Source organism: Sorex fumeus, unplaced genomic scaffold, assembly GCF_029834395.1.
Source record: "Sorex fumeus unplaced genomic scaffold, SorFum_2.1 ptg000075l, whole genome shotgun sequence".
Taxonomy (NCBI): domain Eukaryota; kingdom Metazoa; phylum Chordata; class Mammalia; order Eulipotyphla; family Soricidae; genus Sorex; species Sorex fumeus.
In genome coordinates this window covers 23,982,007-24,001,883 of record NW_026606132.1, presented here as the reverse complement: position 1 = coordinate 24,001,883, position 19,877 = coordinate 23,982,007, and the positions used below count along the sequence as shown (strand labels likewise).

General features: G+C 42.7%; 1 protein-coding gene across 1 annotated transcript; it reads left to right on the top strand.

The window, feature by feature from the left end:
* The first annotated feature begins 18,099 nt into the window (after positions 1–18,099).
* LOC130038376 (melanoma-associated antigen 9-like) lies at positions 18,100–19,017 on the top strand. Its single transcript, XM_056130257.1, has one exon. The coding sequence runs from the start codon at positions 18,100–18,102 to the stop codon at positions 19,015–19,017; it is 918 nt and encodes a 305-aa protein (XP_055986232.1).
* Positions 19,018–19,877: the final 860 nt, after the last annotated feature.

Below are 19,877 nucleotides of genomic sequence, written 5' to 3'. Positions count from 1 at the left end.
CAGATGCATGGTCACCTCCCCACCTACTCACAACTCAGGGGTTCTTAAACCTATGTTTGATGGGTGTGTATGTTTCATGGATGCAGACTCTGGACATCATAGTTTCTTCACAGAATCAGAGTAAAGCTCCAGAGGGAGCCCTTAGGAAAGATGTCTCTACCCCACATCATAATGCCTCCTAGTTGATCCCTAGTAGGGTGCCCAGGTCACCATGCCGGGATACGCATGTGTCTCATTGTCAGGAGAATGGTCACATGTTGACAGCAGTGAGAACTGTGTCCTTTGGTCAGCAAGTGGGAACCTTAATAGTAGCATGGACTCTACAACCACTTGTGACCCCTTTGGTACAAATCAGGAGTTCTATTACTTTTGGGGAGGCGTGGGACACATCCAAAGGTGCTCAGGGATTTTTCTGAGTTTTGTGCTCTGGGATCACCGCTGGGTAGGCTCAGGACCCACTTGTGCTGCAGGGGTTGAACGAGATCTGCCAAATGTCAGATCATGTCCACAGAATGAACTCTCTTTCAGGCCATGAGCATCATGGCATCATGTTTTAAAAATGGGAAATAGTTATTAAAGAGCAACAACTTAGGTGTGAATAAAGTGGCTCATTTCTCTTAGCGGTGTTTTGTCTCAATTATTTTAAAACTTACTAACTATGATTTACTTAATAATAGTCCTGGGCATTCAAAGCCTCATTTACAAAGCCACCAATAGTGTCTTATCAGACAACAACCAAAAATTTATATTCTCTACCCACCTGGCCTTTCTTGGTAAACAATTTTGTGTTTGTTGAATTATTTGTTTGTTTTGGTTTCTGCCAACCCTACAGTGCTCAGGGATTAGTCTTTGCTGTATTCTCAGGGTTAATTCTTTTGCTACTCTGGGAACGATACGGGATTAATCCTAGAGTTGCACACAAAGTCAGCGTCCTATCAGCTGTACTGTTCCTGCAGCCTCAACAGTTGTTCGTTAATTAACTTTTTATAATTTGGGTCATGTGCTTAAAATAATGATTTCTCTTATTTCTTTGATGTATACAATGACCTATTGTCTATACCATGAAAATACCAGGGGCACATGAAGATTGCCCCTACGATATTTCCAGGCAGCCTACTAACCTTCTCCCAATTCTCCTCTGGCATTCTATTTTCTCTCACACAGGGAAAAGGACTTGCCATTCTTTGGCAACTTTCATTCCCTTGCTCCTCTCTATGCCACACATAAGTGAGAAAATCTGGTATTTGCCTCTCTCCCTCTGACTTTATTCACTCACCATGATAGCCTCCAGTTCTGTCCAGGTTGCAAGTAAATTGAGTGAGTACTACTTTTCTTATGGCTGCATATTATTTCATTGTGTATATACATAACATTTTAATTTAACTCTTTCAATAACTCTGTATATTACTAATCACCAAAATGAACTTGTTTGTACATGTATGTTTTCTACTTTATGCCTTTGTGTTTGGGGGTTGGAAGCCAGTGAGTGAAACCCCTATGTAATATAGGATCTCTAGTCTTAGGTTTTGGAGAAATCTCTACACTGTTTTACATGTGCTCTGAATCACAATATTTTCATCAGTAGTGAATGAGAGTTTCTTTCTTTTTCGTAACAACATCACAACCCCACTGTCACTGGTTCTTTTCTTTGCTCTGGGTATATGCTATTCTCCCTGGTGTGAGATGATTATTCACTTTTATTTAAATTTGGAATCACAGTCAACAAACATGTCTCTTTGTGGGGGATTTGGGGCCACACTCGAAGGAGCTCAGGATTTGATTCTGGCTCTGTGCTCAGGAATTGCTCCTGCCTATCTTGGGAGAGAGACTATATGGAATGCCAGGGATCATAACCTGATTCTGCTGTGTGCAAGGTAATAGCCCTAACACTGTGCTGTTTCTCAGGTCCCAGCAAAATCTTTTTGGGGCGTGGGAGCCAAAACTGGCCTGGCTCTTCACTCAGGGATCACTGTTGGTGGACTTTGGGGACCAAAAGTAGTGCTAGTGATCTAATCCAGGTCAGCCACATGCAAGGCAAGCACCTTACCCAGAGTACCAATCTCTGCAGCTCAACAAACACTCTTTATATTACTTCTTGCCCATCTGTCATACTCTTTGTGAAAGTGTCACCTCATCTCTTTGTCAATGTATTTCACTTTGTTTTGTGGCCAAACTCAGTAGTGCTCAGGGCTTACTACTTACTCTGCACTCAGGGCTCAAACTTGACAGTTCTCAAGGGACCAAATGTGATGCTGGCGATTGAACTCTGATTGGCTGTGCCAATCAATAGGACTCTACCCACTGTGCTATAACTTCAGCCCAATTTCTTTTTTGTTTTGGGCACTACTCCTGACTCTGTGCTCAGGACCTAATTGTAGGTCTGTGCTCAGAGATAAATTTCTGACTGTGCTCACAGGACCATATGTAGCCATTGAAATGAGTTTCCTTACCTTTATATTAAATCTCAGGCTATCAGTTACCATTTCTTGTTGCAGTTCCTGGAGGTTTTGAGTGTTCTATGTGGCCTGGGAATTAGTGCTTCCCCCCCATGTTTAACTGTTCCTTTTGTCTCTTATTCCACAAGGTGTCTTTATTTTGAAGACTGAGATTCAGTTGCCATGGTAAACCGTTTCATTTTCATGTTTTCTCATTAATTTTCTTATGTTTCTGTGTTGTTTCCTCATGTGATCCATCACTGATAACACATTTGAAGTCAATATTCTGGACATTCTGCCAATTTATGTATCATTCTCAAATACTGACTTTTTTATTTCGCATTTCTTTTTGGTACGAATTGATATACAGTTCCACTTTGATTTTATTGGCCAGTGTTTAACAATTTTTCCAAATGTGTTTATTGAAGAGGCCTTCCTTGCTCCACTTCATGTTTCCAGCTCCTTGTTCATAGATTAACTGCCCGTATATTTGAGGGTTTATCTTTGATCTCTTGGGCTGGAGCAATAGCTCAGCAGGTAGGGCGTTTGCCTTGCACGCAGTCAACATGGCCGACCCGATTTCGATTCCTCTGCCCCTCCGGAGAGCCCGGAAAACTACTGAGAGTAGCTCGCCTATAGGGCAAAGCCTGGCAAGCTACCCATGACGTATTTGATATGCCAAACACAGTAACAACAAAGTCTCACACTGGAGACATCACTGAGCCCGCTCGGGAAAATCGATGAACAACAGGAGGAGAGTGACAGTGACAGTGATCTTTGGTCTCTCAGTTTAAATCCATTGCTCAGAAATTTTAGCATTTTACCAGCAGTATGATTTTTTTTATTTACTATATCTTTCAAGTATAATTTAAAGTTGGGAAATGCAACAGATCTCTATTTGTTTTTCTCAGAATGGCTTTAGCCATTCAGGCCATTTTATCATTTGTAAACATTTTAATTATTGCGTCTTTTAAATTCTTGTGTAATAGAAATTTTCATGGAGATTCTAATGAATGAGTATAATATTTTGGTTAGGGTGGTCATTTTCACAATATTAATTCTTTCAACCCATGATCATGGAATGTGTTTCTATTTCCTAGTGTCCTCTTTTTATAAATCTCATTAAGTGACCTATGGTTTGCAAACTATTACTTTTTCATAATTCTAAGTAGGTTCCTAGGTAGAAGAGGTTTCTTCACACTATTTTGATTGGGATAAGTTAAATAAACTCTATCTTCTTTTTTTAAAATTTTTATTAGTGAAACACCATGAGGTACAGTTGTAGACTTACAAATTTTTGTGCTTGGGTTTCAGTTATACAATGATTGAGTACCCATCCCTCCACCAGTTCCCATTCCTCACCTGCAATGCTCCCAGCATCCCTCCCACCCCCACCCCCCATCCCACCGCACCCCTGTGGCAGGGCATTCCCTTTTGTTCTCTCTCTCCTTTTGGGTGCTGTGGTTTGCAAAAGAAACATTGAGTGGCAATCATGTTCAGTCTATAGTCTACTTTCAGCATGCATCTCTCATCCTTGGAGGATCCTCCCAACACCCTTTACTTATTGCTCCCCTCGCTATCTGAGCTGCCTTCATCCCCAGAATGTGTGGCTGGCCTGCAAGTCATGGAGTGAGCCTCCTGGTACTTATCTCAGCGGGTAGGGCGTTCGCCTTACACGCGGCCAACATGGCCGACCCGAGTTCGATTCCTCCGCCCCTCTCGGAGAGCCCGGCAAGCTACCGAGAGTATTCGATATGCCAGACACAGTAACAACAAAGTCTCCAATGGAGACGTTACTGGGCCCGCTCGAGCAAATCGACGATCAACGGGAGGGCCTTTACCTTTATTCTTGGGTGTTAGTCTCCCATTTTGTTACTTTGTATTCCCCAGATGAATGCAATCTTTCTGTGTCTGTCCCTCCCTTTCTGATTCATTTCACTTAGCATGATACTTTCCATGTAGATAAACTCTATCTTCTAATTCATTTTATTCATATAGTTAAACAATGGATTTTTAATTTTGTACCTTGCTGGAAAGTTAACTTCAGAACAGCAATAGAGGGGGCCAGAGAGATATCACATCACGTCCGCTACTCTCCTTGCATTTGGCTGTCCTGCCATAGATGCATGGAACTGAAAGTAGTCCCTCAAGTACTACCAGGAGTGATCTCTGAGCACAGATCCAGGCGTAAACCCTGGGCTGCAGCTGGGTATTTCCCTTACAAGAATAAAATGGCACAAATATGATGAAACTGTTCCTACCAAGAAGGAGTCTTACATATGCAAGTGTAAGTAGATGACAGTGGTGATGTAAGAGTAACTTACAAATGGGAAGGTGCTCTTATGTTTCCTTATGTAACCAGAGCTTTGGAAAGGGCATTTTAGGTCTTCCAGATGAAGTGAGACTATTTTTTGTCCTCCTGGTCAGTGTTTGAATTAGAGTGATCTGAATTGTTTTTGTTTTTGTGTTTTGTTTTGGGGGCACACCCAACAATGTTCAGGATTACTTCAGCTCTGTCCTCACTCCTGGTGAGGTCCGGGAACCATATGGGATTCCAAGTATAAAAGTTGGGTCACCGGAATGCAAGGCAATTGCCCTATAACTGTACCATAGCTCTAACCTGAAATGTGAGTTTTTCTACCTCTATCAGTGGAGATTTCTCTAAGTCCTGGCTTTCCAGTATGAAAGATTTATCCACCTCTTCACAGTAGAGTGAATGAGTGATTCATTTCAAAATTCCAGAAGCCTTGATTACTGTGGGAATAGAGAGGAGGACCGGAAATGGGCCCTTCCACAGAGTCTGTAGCTCTGGTAAATGTGTTCTACCCCAATAATCAGTTAACTTGGGAGATTGAGTTCCCTGTAAAACCAAGTATACTTATTTACCAATGTCCCCAATTATTAAGTAAAACTGAAAAGGCAGCACCTGTGTTCAGAAGAATGTTAAGTATTGCCTGCCACTTTGAATATGACCCTAGGCTCCACTTCCCGAACTCTAGAAGTCACAGTGAGATTTATGCTCTGTGTGAAAGACTGCTTCGTATCTACATTTGAATGTCCCATTTTGATATATCTGGGCATAGTACATAGTGCAAAAGTCTGTGAAAAGTACAGTACTTTTGTCTCCCAGGCTCAGTGATAATTGGGCGTCATTGGCTTCTTTCATAATTCTGTTTTATTCCTTTCCACCTTTGTCCCTTTTTCCTTTGTTCTTTCTTCCTCATTTCCTTTCTCCTGCCCTCCGTCTCCTTCCTTTCTTCTTTGTGACTTCCTTTCACTCCCTCATTTTCTTTTTTACTTTCAAACTCCCCCCTCATTCTTCCTTTGATCCTTCCTCTCTCCCTCCCTCCCTCCTCTATTACTACATTCAATCTAACCAGTTCCTTTTCACTGTAAAATGAGTACAGTGGATGAGAAACTTGCATGTGTTCAACCTTGCATTGATTCTATGAACTGTATACAGTCCCCCCAATTTTTTCCTATATAGATTACTCCTGAGGTCAGAGCTAGGTGTATCCACTGAGCAATACCAGGATTGGCCCCAGACCCTGAAATATCAAATACGTATCCAAGAGTTCTTCCTGAAATAAAACAACTAATGTGAACGCATAAATGGGTAATACTTTGAAATTATTTCATAGAATAGGAATCCAGCCCAGTTCAACTAGGCCCAGTGATGTCAGCTAAAAACAAGTTTCAACTAGGATGTCGGAGCAGGAAGCACTAGGTCAGGAAGAAGTTACAGGTGGGCCCTGAATTTGCGCAGGTGACAAGTGTAGGATGCTGCGATCTATCCAGTAAAGATAGGGCTGGTCCATTTGATTTTATCTAATTACACTCAACAAGTTGATAAGATTCATGGGCAAAGGAGTAGGATAACACAAAAATCCCAGTCTGCTGGCCTCTGATCTTATAATTCACGAACCAGAGAGGGAGCACAATATCTAAGGGGAGCCTAGGGATCTCCTCACCGATGTGTGGGCGCAGGAGCAATACATGAGTGCCCGGCAGCAACAGGTGCCCAGCAGCAACCCTGCCTACTATGTATTTCTGTCGGACCCCAGGGCCCATGCTGAAACCAGCAAGATTAAAACCTTGGAGACTTGGGTCAAAGTCACTCGCATGGATCCCCAATGCTTTCTTGATCTGTGAGAAATGCATGAGGAGACAACCTAGCCAGGATTTCAGGAGCTGCAGAGAGCAGGCAAGGTTCTTATTGGTGGAGACTTGGGTGAGCTGCATACACAAAAGAAAGCATATTATGTTCTCATTCTCTGTGGGGATTGATAAATTGATTTTGGTTTCCTGTACAGTGCGGGGGGCCCTGCCAGACCAATCCTCTGGCCCGCGGAGGTGGCCCTAGGGTTCGTAGGTGCAAGGAGGGACCAACCAAATGAACACAAGACACAGGAAACAGAGTGCAGTTTAGAACCAGAGAAAAAAAGGGACAGACCTTTATTGGGGGCAATCAGGGTATGTATACCTATTAGTCAAGTCCATATATGGTTAGGAAAGTTACAAAGTCTATACGTTTCACATACCAGGCATGAGGTAGTTACACAAAGGGTCATGTCAATATATGGTTTAAAAAAATTTATACATTTTACATACCAGGTTAATCACTGTCAGTTACTTCTTGTTTTTACAGACAGCCATGACAGATGTTTTCTCAAGATAACCATACATAGCACAGGCTTTGCCTGCAGCGGGTCACGTAGGTCAAGATAACCATACATAGCACAGGCACATAGACCCTTGGTTAGTTAAAGGCCCAGCTTCCCACAGTACAAGTTTTTAGCACAGTAGTAGGTAGGGCTTTCACCTTGCACGCGGCCGACTTGGGTTCAATTCTTCTGCCCCTCTTGGATAGCCCGGCAAGCTGCCGAAAGTACCCCGCTCACATGATAGAGCCTGGCAAGTTCCCCATGGCGTATTGATATGCCAAAAACAGTAACAAGTCTCACAATGGAGACGTTACTGGTGCCTGGTCGAGAAAATCGATGAACAATGGGATGATAGTGCTACAGTGCTACAGTCTCTTTATGTGACAAATTAAATTCATCTTTTTTGGGTGGGAGCTTTTTGGGTCATACTTGATGATGTGCTTAGGGGTTACTCATTTTCTGCCCTTAGGAATTAATCCAAGTAATGCTCAGAGTACCATATGGAATGGCTCATCTAACCCAGGTGGCTGCAAGGAAGGCATAGAAACTACCCGCTGTACTAATCCTCTGGTCCAGTTGAAGTCTGTGTATGACATTGATAGCAAATGTACTTACCTTTACCCAATTTTTAAGAAGAGTTTTGATGTTTTTATAAACACATGGAAAATATTCATAATAGCTTGTCACCTAGAAGTAGATATAACATTAGAATTGGAATTTCCTTGGGAATGGGATAAAATATGAGTAAAATGGAAAACCAATACAAATAAAAGAACTATTTCTTTAGGTCTCCATTCATTTAAGTTAATATTTATGCAACAGAGCATGTATTAAAAAGACAATAAGAGTAATTTGGTCTCCAGAAAGGAGCGCCCTTCAGGAAGGGGTCTCCACAAGGGAGTGCAACCTTACTGTAGGATGGGTGCCTGGGAGGGGAAGCCACTTTGCTGGAGTCATATTTGAGAGCATATGAAATAAAGGAGATTCCAGGGTACCAGGTGAGGCCCTTCCTAGGAATTAACCCCTTCACTCAAATCTCAGAGGATTGGGATACAAAATCCAGCTGTCATTGTACATGTCCCTAACAAAATCCAAGCCTCCAGATCCCCAGTGTTACACTCACACCTACCCAGGATGGAAAGCTAGGAGGCTCAGTGAGGAGATCTGGCAAGTGCAGCTAATGTTGTGTTGGCAGAGCAAGGGCAGACCTGGCAGGAGATAAATAACCAGCAGGAGGGAACCCGTGTCCCTCCTGACTTTTCTGATTATAAGAGAGCCAGACTGTGTGGACCCTTCTCATGAGACTCACATGGTCTCAGAAAGAGGAGCTCCTGCTTCTGAGATGACATCAGACATCAAGGTAGATTCACCTTCTCTGTTTTAGTTCCTGACAGGACTGTAGGTAAGCAACTAAGTGAGGGGAGAGTGTACTCCAAAACCCATAGTGTTGGAGTACAAGGAGCTTAGGTTTATAGGGTTGCACCCATCACAGTGCTCCCGAGTCACTCCCATTACTTTGTCTGTCTGTAACCACTTCTATGCTCTCTTCCCCAACCAATTTGTAAGGTCTCATCCTTCTTAGACACTGAAGCTGTATTGTAAGTTAATATTGCCTTTCTCCTCTCTTATGTCTTTTGAGCAGTGTACTTTAACGCAATGTCCTTTTGTATAGATACAGGAAGACAATTAATTAATGTGCTTTGTAACTTAGGAATTGATTGGCCTTGAATATTATTCACTCCTGGGCATCTACCTTCTCAACTTAAGCCTCAGTTGCCCTCACTTCCTAGCACCTCAAGGGCAGGGGCCCGACGTGGGACTGGATGGAACCAGGGCAAGCCGGTAAGTTATGTGCTACCCTGGCATCGCGATGGGCCAGGCCAAGGTGCCACGATTCTTAACTATAGGTTAAGAGTTTGATCATAGGCAAATGCTGTCATGATCCAAAAGTAACGACGAGACTAGGATCCTGCTGCTAGGAATAGGAAAGATATCTGGTCTGAGCACTGCAGTCTGAGATCGAGATGACCCTAGGAGAGCAATTCTATAAGCTCAAAGTATTTCTTACTGTGTCCATACAAAATGATTTATATTATGTATGCTTATATGTTGATCGGACAAGGAGAGGAGAAACACATCCAGGGAAATCTATTCTGGGGTGGGTTGATCTGTCCTAGAAGCAGTTTTCCTGTGCATCCTGACTAGCTTGGATGAGACTGAACTTTCTCCCCTTCAAACTGCCTTCAGTAAATGATTTCAGTATATTGAGGCAGTTTCCCTTTTCTCACAGAAACCTAGCTGCGCAGATCTCAGGTGCTAGCCAGGCCTGATCTTTGGGATGTAGATTCCCAGCTCTGGCCAGGCTGGTCTTTGGGATGCAAATCCAAGTGCTTGTAGCTTATAAAAGGTGAGGCCAGGATTCCTGGCCTGCAGATGTAAAGAAACAATGTGGATGTAAAGAAACAATGTATGGTTTGCCGCCTCCATGTTCTTTCTGTAACTCCTTTTGATGACATCACTATATTGTGCCCTTTAGAGGTACCATGATCTATATAAGGGAGATTTCAGGGCTCTTGGGGGACATGTGCATCAGAGAACCTGGGAAGATGGGGCTGAGGACAGAAGCTGAGAGAACAAAGGTGCACGTGCTTGAGAGATCCTGGGGCCTCCATGACATACATCTCTTCCATGTAATAAACTGCTGCTAAGACCAATCAGCCTGGCCCTCGTTTCCTTCCTTCGCCCGACCATTGCCATCGACCTCCGTGGAGTGGGGAAACGGCCTGACCGCCGGCCTTTTTATTTTTTGTGTGTTTACACACCATAGCAAGGAAAGAGCCCACCTAAATCTGGCCTGATCCTATTGTCAGCCAGAAAACCATATGCAGACCACAGGCCTGGTACTACCTCGCTTCCAGATGGTACTTGTTGAATGGAGCGGTCTTGGTTTAAGTGGTTGGAGCAAATCAATTTTAGGGGACCCCAGGGGCTAGTTAATCTCAGGGGACAATTCACCCATCACCATCTCCTAGTCCCTGGAGGGCTAGAGCTGGTAAGGAAATACTTGTTTTCTGACTTCATTCTGTGTAGTGTGGGGAGTATGGTCTTATTCTGAGAATTTTACCTCAGCCAGCATGAGCTCTATAGCAGACAGGTAATTGCCCTTATGAAAGAGAGAGGATAGGGGCTGGAGAGATAGCACAGCGGGTAGGGAGTTTGCCTTGCATGCTACTGACTCGGGTTCGATTCCCAGCATCCCATATGGTCCCCTGAGCACTGCCAGGAGTAACTCTTAAGTGCAGAGCCAGGAGTAACCCCTGTGCATTACCATGTGTGACCCCCTCAAAAAAAAAGCAAAAAAAAAAAAAACAGAGAGAGGAGACCATCTGCGCAGGAATGGGAGGGGGGAACATGTTCATCCCATCCCATCCTGCACCCTTGTCAGATCAGAACCCCAGGCAGAGACTACTGTTCCCGCCACTTCCATTTCAGGTTCTAAGAGATATTTTCCCAGGGGGATAGAGCCTGTGGAGCTGGGAGTACCCAATTAGAGAAGCTCGAATATCTCATGGTCAAAGTCACCAAGGGTTCTGTCTTCGTTGAGGTCACTCACACTCCTTATGACCTGCAGACCTGTTTCTAGGAGCTTCTTGGTAGAGGCTTTAAAGTTCTCTATAGTATCATGTCATCTACAAATAGTGAGATCTTGATTTCTTCCTTTCCTTTCTGGAAGCCCTTAATATATTTTCCTTGCCTAACTGCTATGGCAAGTACTTCCAGTACTATATTGAATAGAAGTGGTGAGAGTGGATATACTTTTCTTGTCCCTGATCTTAGAGGAAAGGCTATTAGTTTTCCCCATTGAGGATAGCGATAGCACAGCGGGAGGGCATTTGCCTTGTATGCAGCCAACGTGGCCGACCCAAGTTTGATTCCTCTGCCCCTCTCGGAGAGCCCCGCAAGCTACCGAGAGTATCTTGCCCGCATGGCAGAACCTGGCAAGCTACCCGTGATGTATTTGATATGCCAAACACAGTAACAACAAGTCTCACGATGGAGACGTTACTGGGCCAGCTCGAGCAAATCGATGAACAATGGGAGGACTGTGACTGTACCTGTGAGGATAATGCTTGCCGTAGGCTTGTGGTAGATGGCTTTGACTGTATTGAGGAAAGTTCCTTCAATTCCCATCTTGCTGATAGTTTTCATTATAAACCGGTGCTGTATCTTGTCAAATTCTTTCTCAGCATCTTTTGATGTGATTATATGGTTTTTATCTTTTCTTTTATTGATATTATGGATTATGTTGACTGACTTGCGAATGTAAGCTATTCTTGCATCTCTGGAATGAATCCCACTTGGTTGTAGTTTATGAACTTTTTGATGAATTGTTGGATTCTATTTGCTAATATTTTGTTGAGGATCTTTGCATACGAGTTCATCAGGGATATTGGCCTGTAGTTTTCTTTTTTGTGGTGTCTCTGTTTACTTTTGATATTAGGGTGATCTGTGCCTCATAGAAACTGGGAATATTTCTCTTTCTTCAGTTTCTTGAAAAAGCTTGAAAAGAACTGGTAATAGATCCTCTTTAAATGTTTGGAAGAATCTGCTAGTACATCTGGATCTGGACGTTTGTTTTGGGGAAAAACTTTTGATTACTGTTTCAATTTTCTTGATGGTAATGTGTCTATTCAGGTATTCTAAATCTTCTTGGTTCAGCTTTTGGCGGTTATAGGAATCCAGTTTATCCCTTTCTTCTAGGTTCTCTTGTTTCGTGGCATACAGACTTTCAAAGTAATCTCTGATGATCTTTTGAATTTCTTTGGTTTCTGTTGCGATGTCCTCCTTTTCATTTCTGATTTGGTTTATTAAGGTTCTCTCTCTTTCTTTGTGAGTCTTGCTAGTGGTTTATTTTCTCAGAGAATCAGCTCTTGGTTTCATTGATCTTTTCGATTCTTTTTTTGGGTTTCCCATGTCATGAATTTCTACTTTAAATTTTATTATCTTATTATTTCTTTCCTCTTGGCTCCCTTTGGCTCCTATTGTTGGTCCTTTTATAAGATCTTGAGCTGTGAAGTCAAGTTATTTATGTGGGCCCTATCTTCCTTCCTGAGAAATGCTTGTAGAACTATAAATCCCCCCCCCCCCGCGCCCCTTAAGACTGCTGTAACTGTGTCCCACAAGTTCTGGTAACTCGTGTCTTCAGTCTCATTTGTTTCCAGGTATCTTTTGATTTCTTCCTTGATTCCCTCCCTGACCCACTCGTTATTCAACAACAACAACAAAAAAGATCAACATTGAGTTGTTTAATTTCCAGGTGTTTTATTTGATTCTCTGCATCTTTATGTGATTAACTTCTATCTTCAGTGCATCGTGGTCTGAAAAGATAGTTAATACAATTTCTTTTTTATTAATTTTTATTGAAAATATATAAAATCCCTTAGCAAGTTAGCAGGAAACATAACTTTATTAATCTAGTTGAGGGCAAACATATACACCATTAGTGAGTCCCATACTCAATGTCATATATTGGGAAGTTTTTTCAGTCCTTCTTCAGAAGCTCTTCTTTTTGTTTGTCTTTGAGTTTTGGTTTTGGGACACACGTGGTAGGGCTCAGGGCTTACTCCTAGCTCTGTGCTCAGGAGATGCCCCATTTGGAGCTTGGGGGACCATATACAGTGCTAGGAATAGAATCCAGGTAGGTCATGTGTAAGACAAATGCCCTACCTGCAGTACTCTGACCCGTAGAGAAGTTCTTTCAATGCTGATTGCAAAATTACTTCAAGGCTATGAATTTCCTAAGCTGTTGCCTATCTATGAACTTCTGTTCCATTCCTTCATAACTGATTGTCTAGCTGAATAAAGTATTCCTGGTAAAGAGTTCATTTCATCGAGTGTTTGTACTATGTTCATGCATAGTTTTCTGGCTCTTGATAGATCTGCTGTAATTTTATGGGATCTACTTTATATGTAACTTCCTTTTGTGATATTGTTGCTTTTACCATTTTGTCTCTATATTTGAATTTTGTTATTTTGAGTACAACATGCCTTAGTGTTTTTCTGGTTGAGTCTACGTTTGCTCTGACTCTTTGGACCACTTGGAGTGCCTATATCTTCAACTCTGGGAAATTCTTTTTAAAAAATTTTTATTAGTGAAATACCATGAGGTACAGTTGTAGACTTACAAATTTTGTGCTTGGGTTTCAATTATACAATGATTAAGTACCCACTCCTCTACCAGTGCCCATTTTCCACCACTACGGATCCCAGTATCCCTCCCACCCCCCCATCCCTCCCTCCCTGCCTCTGTGGGAGGGCATTCCCTTTTGTTCTCTCTCTCCTTTTGGGTGTTGTGGTTTGCAAAAGAGGCATTGAGTGGCAATCATATTTGGTCTATAGTCTACTTTCAGCATGCTTCTACCATCCTGGGAGGATCATCCCAACACCCTTTAGATATTTAATACAATTTCTATCTTCCTGAATATATTGAGGTATGTTTTGTGGCACAGCATGTGGTCTATCTTGGAAAATGTTTGGCCCATGATGAAACTACTCAGGTAAAAGTGCAGACCTCTGGATTAAGATGAACAGCAGCAACCCAGTACTTTTTCTCACCCACTAATGGCACTAAAAGAAATGGAGACGAGAGAGCCTGAGTCAGGGCTGCAGGAAGTCACAGAGAACACTTTGGACTTGATGTGATGGAGTCCACAGTTAGTTAGGACCCCAGAGGAGAGCATTTGAAGGTTCCCATGCTCTATGATGAAAGGAAATTGGATCTTTGCTTCCTTTACACATGGTTCAAGGGAATTCAATTTCGTAGAAATTTGAGAAGAATATTTTCCCAGGTCCAGTTTCTGATTTGTAAATAACACTGGTCACATATGTCTAAGCACATATTTAAAGCAAAATCAAGAATTGTCTTTTATTTCCATAGTGAAAAGGGTATGTAAGTTGTGACATGGAACGAGGCAATGAGATGAGAATTTCTTTGGAAATGTCAATGAATTTGTCAGCAATATAAAAAAAGACAAAAGTAAAATGGGTCTGATTGTTGGCATTTTTGTCATTTTTGTCCATACCCATGTATAAATCCTGTATGTACAAATTATGACACGGTTGCAGAATTCATGAAACACATAGTTGGGTTCAGTAGGCTCTTGTTCAGATTTTCACTTAACATCTGATATTGGGGGCCCTGTGTTAGGAATGGGGTATGAGATAAGCAGGATGTACTCAACACTGAATGATCCTAATAAAAGTGTAGCTCCTGGTTCATTTAAGGAATATGATTTGAGGTTCCCTAAAACCCAAAGAACAAGGGAAAGGAGAGCTGATGGGCTAGTAGAGGACACTAAGTATCCTTTTGATTTGGTTTCCCATCAGTTGTCCATATATGTGCAAAACACGCTCAATACCATGGAAAGACATGTAACCAAAAAGAATGATAGTGTTGGGTGCCTAACTAATTTCAAGTATCCACCAGTAATAAAATATACTATGAAGGCTTAGGGAATTAGATCATAGGATGATCAAAGTCTTGCATAGAGGAGGCCAGATTTGTTCCCCAGTGCATGATGGACACTGAGAACATCCTGTGAGCACAGAGTGTGGGATTACCTGATTTGTATAGGCATGTGTGAACTTCAAAACCAAGCAGAAAGAGCAGTAATTACCAGAAAACGAGCAGATACAGCATTTGCAGTCCCACAATCAACAAAACCGTGCTATAGACAGAGAACCGTTGACTCTGACACCAAGAATTTTCCTGAGACCAGAGAGCTAGGATTGTACCATACAACAAAAACTGATATTGCATTATTTTTGCTTCTCTTCTGAAGGAAAATGAATGAGAAGATGCTTTCATATGGAATATAAAGAACCATCTTTAGGGAATAAATACCGCAGGGTCAAGGGAGTCAAACCCTGAGGGTCAGCTTCCAGAATGGAATCGACCAAGAGCAAGATGTTTGAGATGGTAGAGAAGAGAACAATGAGACCTTGGTGGAGGGAAAAGGATGTTTGGGTTGCAGATACAGTATTAGAACCTTGAATGCTTGAAATCTTATTACCAGTACTTTAATCACAGTAATAAAAACAAATTAAATGGGTTTGTGAGTAAAAGGGAAATTGTCTGCCTTAGAGGCATGGGGAGGGATTGGACGGGGTGGGGGGAGGTATTCTGGGGACATTAGAGGTGGAAAATGTACACTGGTGGAGGGACGGGTGTTTGATCATTGTATGACTGAAACACAAACATGAAAGTTTTCTAACTGTAGCTCACGGTGATTCAATACAAATAAATAAATAAATGGGTTTGTGAATTACTGCCTTAATATCAATGATTCAAATTTACCAGCTAAATCCGTTGCTGTGTTTGAGCAGATTATGAGACAAGTCTAATTTCTTTGTCCAAAATAACCTCATTTTCATTCTCTGAAAAATTCTCACATGTTAACCTTTCCAATATTAAAGAAAATAATGAATAAAATGAACAAGCATACTGTGGTTATCAAGTGAAAATACAATTTAGCATTAAGTCCATTGAAAATCTTTTCATTAACAACACACTGAACACCCAGGAAAAAAAAGACCAGCTTTTTAGAAAGCCTGCTGTCATCCAGCAGGCATATGGTCATGAGTTTAAATCCCTGATATGCCATATGCCCTCAATATGATGCTGACTTATGCTATTTGAACCCTCGAAGCCCTGCTATATGTCTGTGAGTCCAGGCAGCACTGAAAATAATCAAAGAGAGAAGAGTATCCTTTTAATTAAAAACTCAAATAAAAGAAACATTTGATTCCATCTAACATACTGAAATAAATGCAGTGAAAGTAATGCAGTGGGTTTGCAGGAAGCAGTGAGTTGGTAGTGGGCAGAAAACAGCCTCCCTGAGTCAAGGTTAGGGCGTGATGGTACGGTGAGAGCGAGATAGTACAGTGAGGCCCCTTGACATCTTCCTGTTTCCCAGGAACCTCTGGGGTCCCGAAAGGTGCCAACCGGATATGACCTCACCTCACTTCCGGCTGGAGAGGGCGGCCTGTGGAAACCAGAAGCTCAGTGAGGAGCTCCGCTTCAGGAGTGCGGCAGGAGGACCCAGTTCGGCTAGGTGCGGACCCCGGGGGTGGACATTGGGAACCCACCATCACCTCCAAGGGTGTCCAGGCGTGTTGTGGGGCACATGTTCCCTTCCCCCATTCTCTGGATTCAGGGAATCCACTGAGGTGTGAGGGGTGCGGGCCCGGTGCTATCTTTCTTCTCAGAATCAGAGCAGACGCTCCTGAGGGATCCTGATGGGGCCCCGGGGCCCACAGTAAGGATAGAGTTCAGTTCAGTAAGACAGGGTTTCTTAAGTTTTCAAAGTGTCTTAAGTGACATTCGTGGAGGAGATCAGCCTATAGTTCTCCTTTTCCGTGCGCAGGGTAGGGGTTTCTCAGAGCTACGTAGTTTCGGGGTTACTGGTGACTCTGAGCGACGGCGAAGCCCGCTAGGTTCCGGGGCTACGGGGTGAGCCGACTCGAAACTTTCCCGCCGCGTGTAAGGAGGGAGCCGTATTCTCGGGGCTACGTCCTTGCCTCTTGTACTTTCTTTGAGACGAACATCTCTGTCTGCCTCGGGCATTCGGACGTCATGGGATTTGTAGAATTTGTTCGGCACAATTCACGGTTGTCTGACATTTGAAAGAACTGAGCACTATAGATACTGAGACTTCTCTGTATTCTAGGGTAAAACTCACAAAGGAGCACATGTAGAACAGGATTTTTGTGCTGTAGAGATGAAAAATTGCAGTTTTAATTTCCTTAATTATGATTTTCTGCATGGATTTTCTTTTGTGTCCTCATTCAAGTTTAGGAGGATATATGAGTCGAAAAAGTCATCTGATTCTACTAACTTGACCAGTTCTATGGTAAAGTTAGAAAAGTTCACATAGAAAATGAATCTGTGCATTCTTAGTATAAAAATGGGATAGGATGGACTTGATCTAAGGGTCTTGTCATAGGTCAGCTGAAGGGTATCCCAGAGGGTGCAGGCCCAATTATCTCTCTATTCAGGATTCTAGGGGACCCTGGGCATAACTAGTAGGAAAAAATAGCTCCCCACAAATAATATAGGATAATTTGACAGTTACCCTATCATACACTCACCTCAGTGTCATAAAGAATTGAATGCTTAGTCATATGTGCTTTCTGGTGATACTTTTCCCTTTCTTTCCAGTCTTTTGTAGAATTTGTCCAGAAGAAAAGAGCCTGTGGGACTGATTGCACCTCATCATTTGAGCTAGGTAAGTCCCCTTATGTTCAATATGCAGAACTTTCTTATTGAGGACCATTATATTCCAGGAGTATGTGTCTTTAAGCTTCAATACATGCCCTGAAATGCATATGTAACTGATTGAAAGCAGCACTGCAGTGTGAAGACCTCGCCATTCCCATCATTTCAGCCTTGGACAGCTGTGCACCGAAGACCTCGCCATAATCTTTCTCATTCCCCTCAAATACAATACCTGATGCCCTTACCCATTTTTAAAATTAATTTTATTGAATCACCATGAGATAATTATAAGCTTTCATGTTTGGGTTATAATTACACAATGATCAAACACCCATCCCTCCACCAGTGCACATTCCCCACCACCAATATCCCCGATATAACCCCCCCTTTCCCACCCACCCTCCCCATAATCTCTCTCTACTTTTGGGCATTATGGTTTTCAATACAGACCCTGAGAGGTTATCATGTTGGGTCCTTTATCTACTTTCTGCACACATCTCCCATCCTGACCGATTCCTACCCAGCTTGTTTTCATTGTGTTTTTCTGTTGATGTTTTTTCTCCTCTCTGATGCACATATGAGTTTGGTCATTGAATATTATTTTCTACCTTAGTTAAATGGAGTATGTTTAATTTGGTTTCTTATACCCTCTTTTACCCCCAGGTCTGCATTCCATCGACCAGCACCTGTGTACACATCTGCTGTCTGTGTGACACGTATCATTATGTCTCACTCTGATGAGTTTTCGGCCTTCAAGGTTGAAGAAAAAAATGAGGATGCACAAGAAGGCCAGCGCCTGGAGAGTGGTCGGCTGTGCAGTGCTGAGATGGGGATGGCTGAATTGCCCTCCTCCACCACTGCCTCTTTCCCCTTTGAAGAAATCCCTGGGGAGGTAGCAGCTGCTGGAGTATCCAGTGATGTAAAAGGTCCTCAGTGTAGTCCTGCCAAGGCCCAGCACTTCATGGTGGCCATGGCTGAAAAGCTAGACAGCCATCCCAAAATTGGCAGTTCCTGCAGCCCAAAAGAGAAAGGCCTAAAAGATAGGGAGGAGCCAGCACAAGCTGGGGCCAGCCTCCAGGAGGCATTGTATGGCAAGATGTCCGGTCTGGTGGAGTTCTTGCTCCTCACGTACCGCACTATGCCGTTGACCTCAAAGGAAGTGATGTTGAACACCATCCTCAACAATGATGAGGAGAACTTCTCTTACATTCTAAGCCAGGTGTCTCAGTGCATGCGGGTGCTCTTTGGCATTGATGTGAAGGAAATATACCCCAAATCCCACATCTATGCTTTGTTCACCACCTTGGGCCTCACTTATGATGGGATGGTGAGCCCTCAGCATACCATGCCCACCACGGGCCTGCTGGTGATAGTCCTGGGGATCATCCTTCTGGAGGATGATTGTGCCTCTGAGCAGGCTATGTGGAAACAATTAGGTTTGATGGGAGTTCATCCTGGGAGGAAGCACTTCATTTATGGGGAGCCCAGGGAGCTCCTCACCAATGTGTGGGTGAAGGAGCATTACATAGCTTACCAGAGGGAGCCTGGAAGTTATCCAGCCCGCTATCAGTTCCTCTGGGGCCCCAGAGCCCACAGAGAAACCAGTGCATTGGAAGTCCTGAATTTTTTGCTCAATATCTGAAATAATGGTGACAGGTCCCTCCCGTTCTTAGATAAAGATCCTCATTCCCATGAAAATGTTGACGAATTCCAAGCTAGGGTGACAGAGAATTTCACTGTGCCATCAAGATTCCAAATGTTGGCGAGTAGCTCAAGTGGGGCACCTTCTGGAGAGCATCCTGGTGTTCCTGTTCCTTGTGATGACTTGTACATCAATCTTGTTTTCCTTAAGGAGCCTATTAAATGTTGTGTTTTCTTGAACAAACTGTTGTTTTTTATCTAAGCTTGTGAATGAATTGATGTTGCAAATATGTGTGCATGCCATGTTTAGGAGGGAGAGTGCTCTTAGTTCAAGAGAGTGGGAAAATTTTTGTCTTTTGTTGGGAGTTATCAAAGATAACAATCTGGGAAAAGGAATTGCCATGAAAATATGACAGAAGTCATCAGTGGAACTCAGTCATGGCAAAACTATCAGAGAGCCATTTTATTTGGTTGCTCTAAGTTCTCTAAAACTTAAAATTTAAGGGTGTTTATTTTATTATTAATAATTGTATTATTAATAATTGTATTACTCATAATAGTATTACTAATAATTGTATTATTAATAATTGTATTACTAATAATTATATTATTAATAATTTTGGGCTGGAGCAATAGCAAAGCACGTAGGGCATTTGCCTTGCACGTGGCCAACCCGGGTTCGATTCCTCTGTCCCTCTCAGAGAGCCCGGCAAGCTACCGAGAGTATCCTGCCTGCACAGCAAAACCTGGCAAGCGTCCCGTGGCTTATTAGATATGCCAAAAACAGTAACAAGAAATCTCCCAGTGGAGACCTTACTGGGCCCAGTCCAGCAAATTAATGAACAACGGGAGGACAGTGCT

Excerpts from the sequence above, each read along its gene's own strand:
- LOC130038376 (XM_056130257.1), top strand. The coding sequence starts at position 18,100 with ATGTCTCACTCTGATGAGTTTTCGGCCTTCAAGGTTGAAGAAAAAAAT.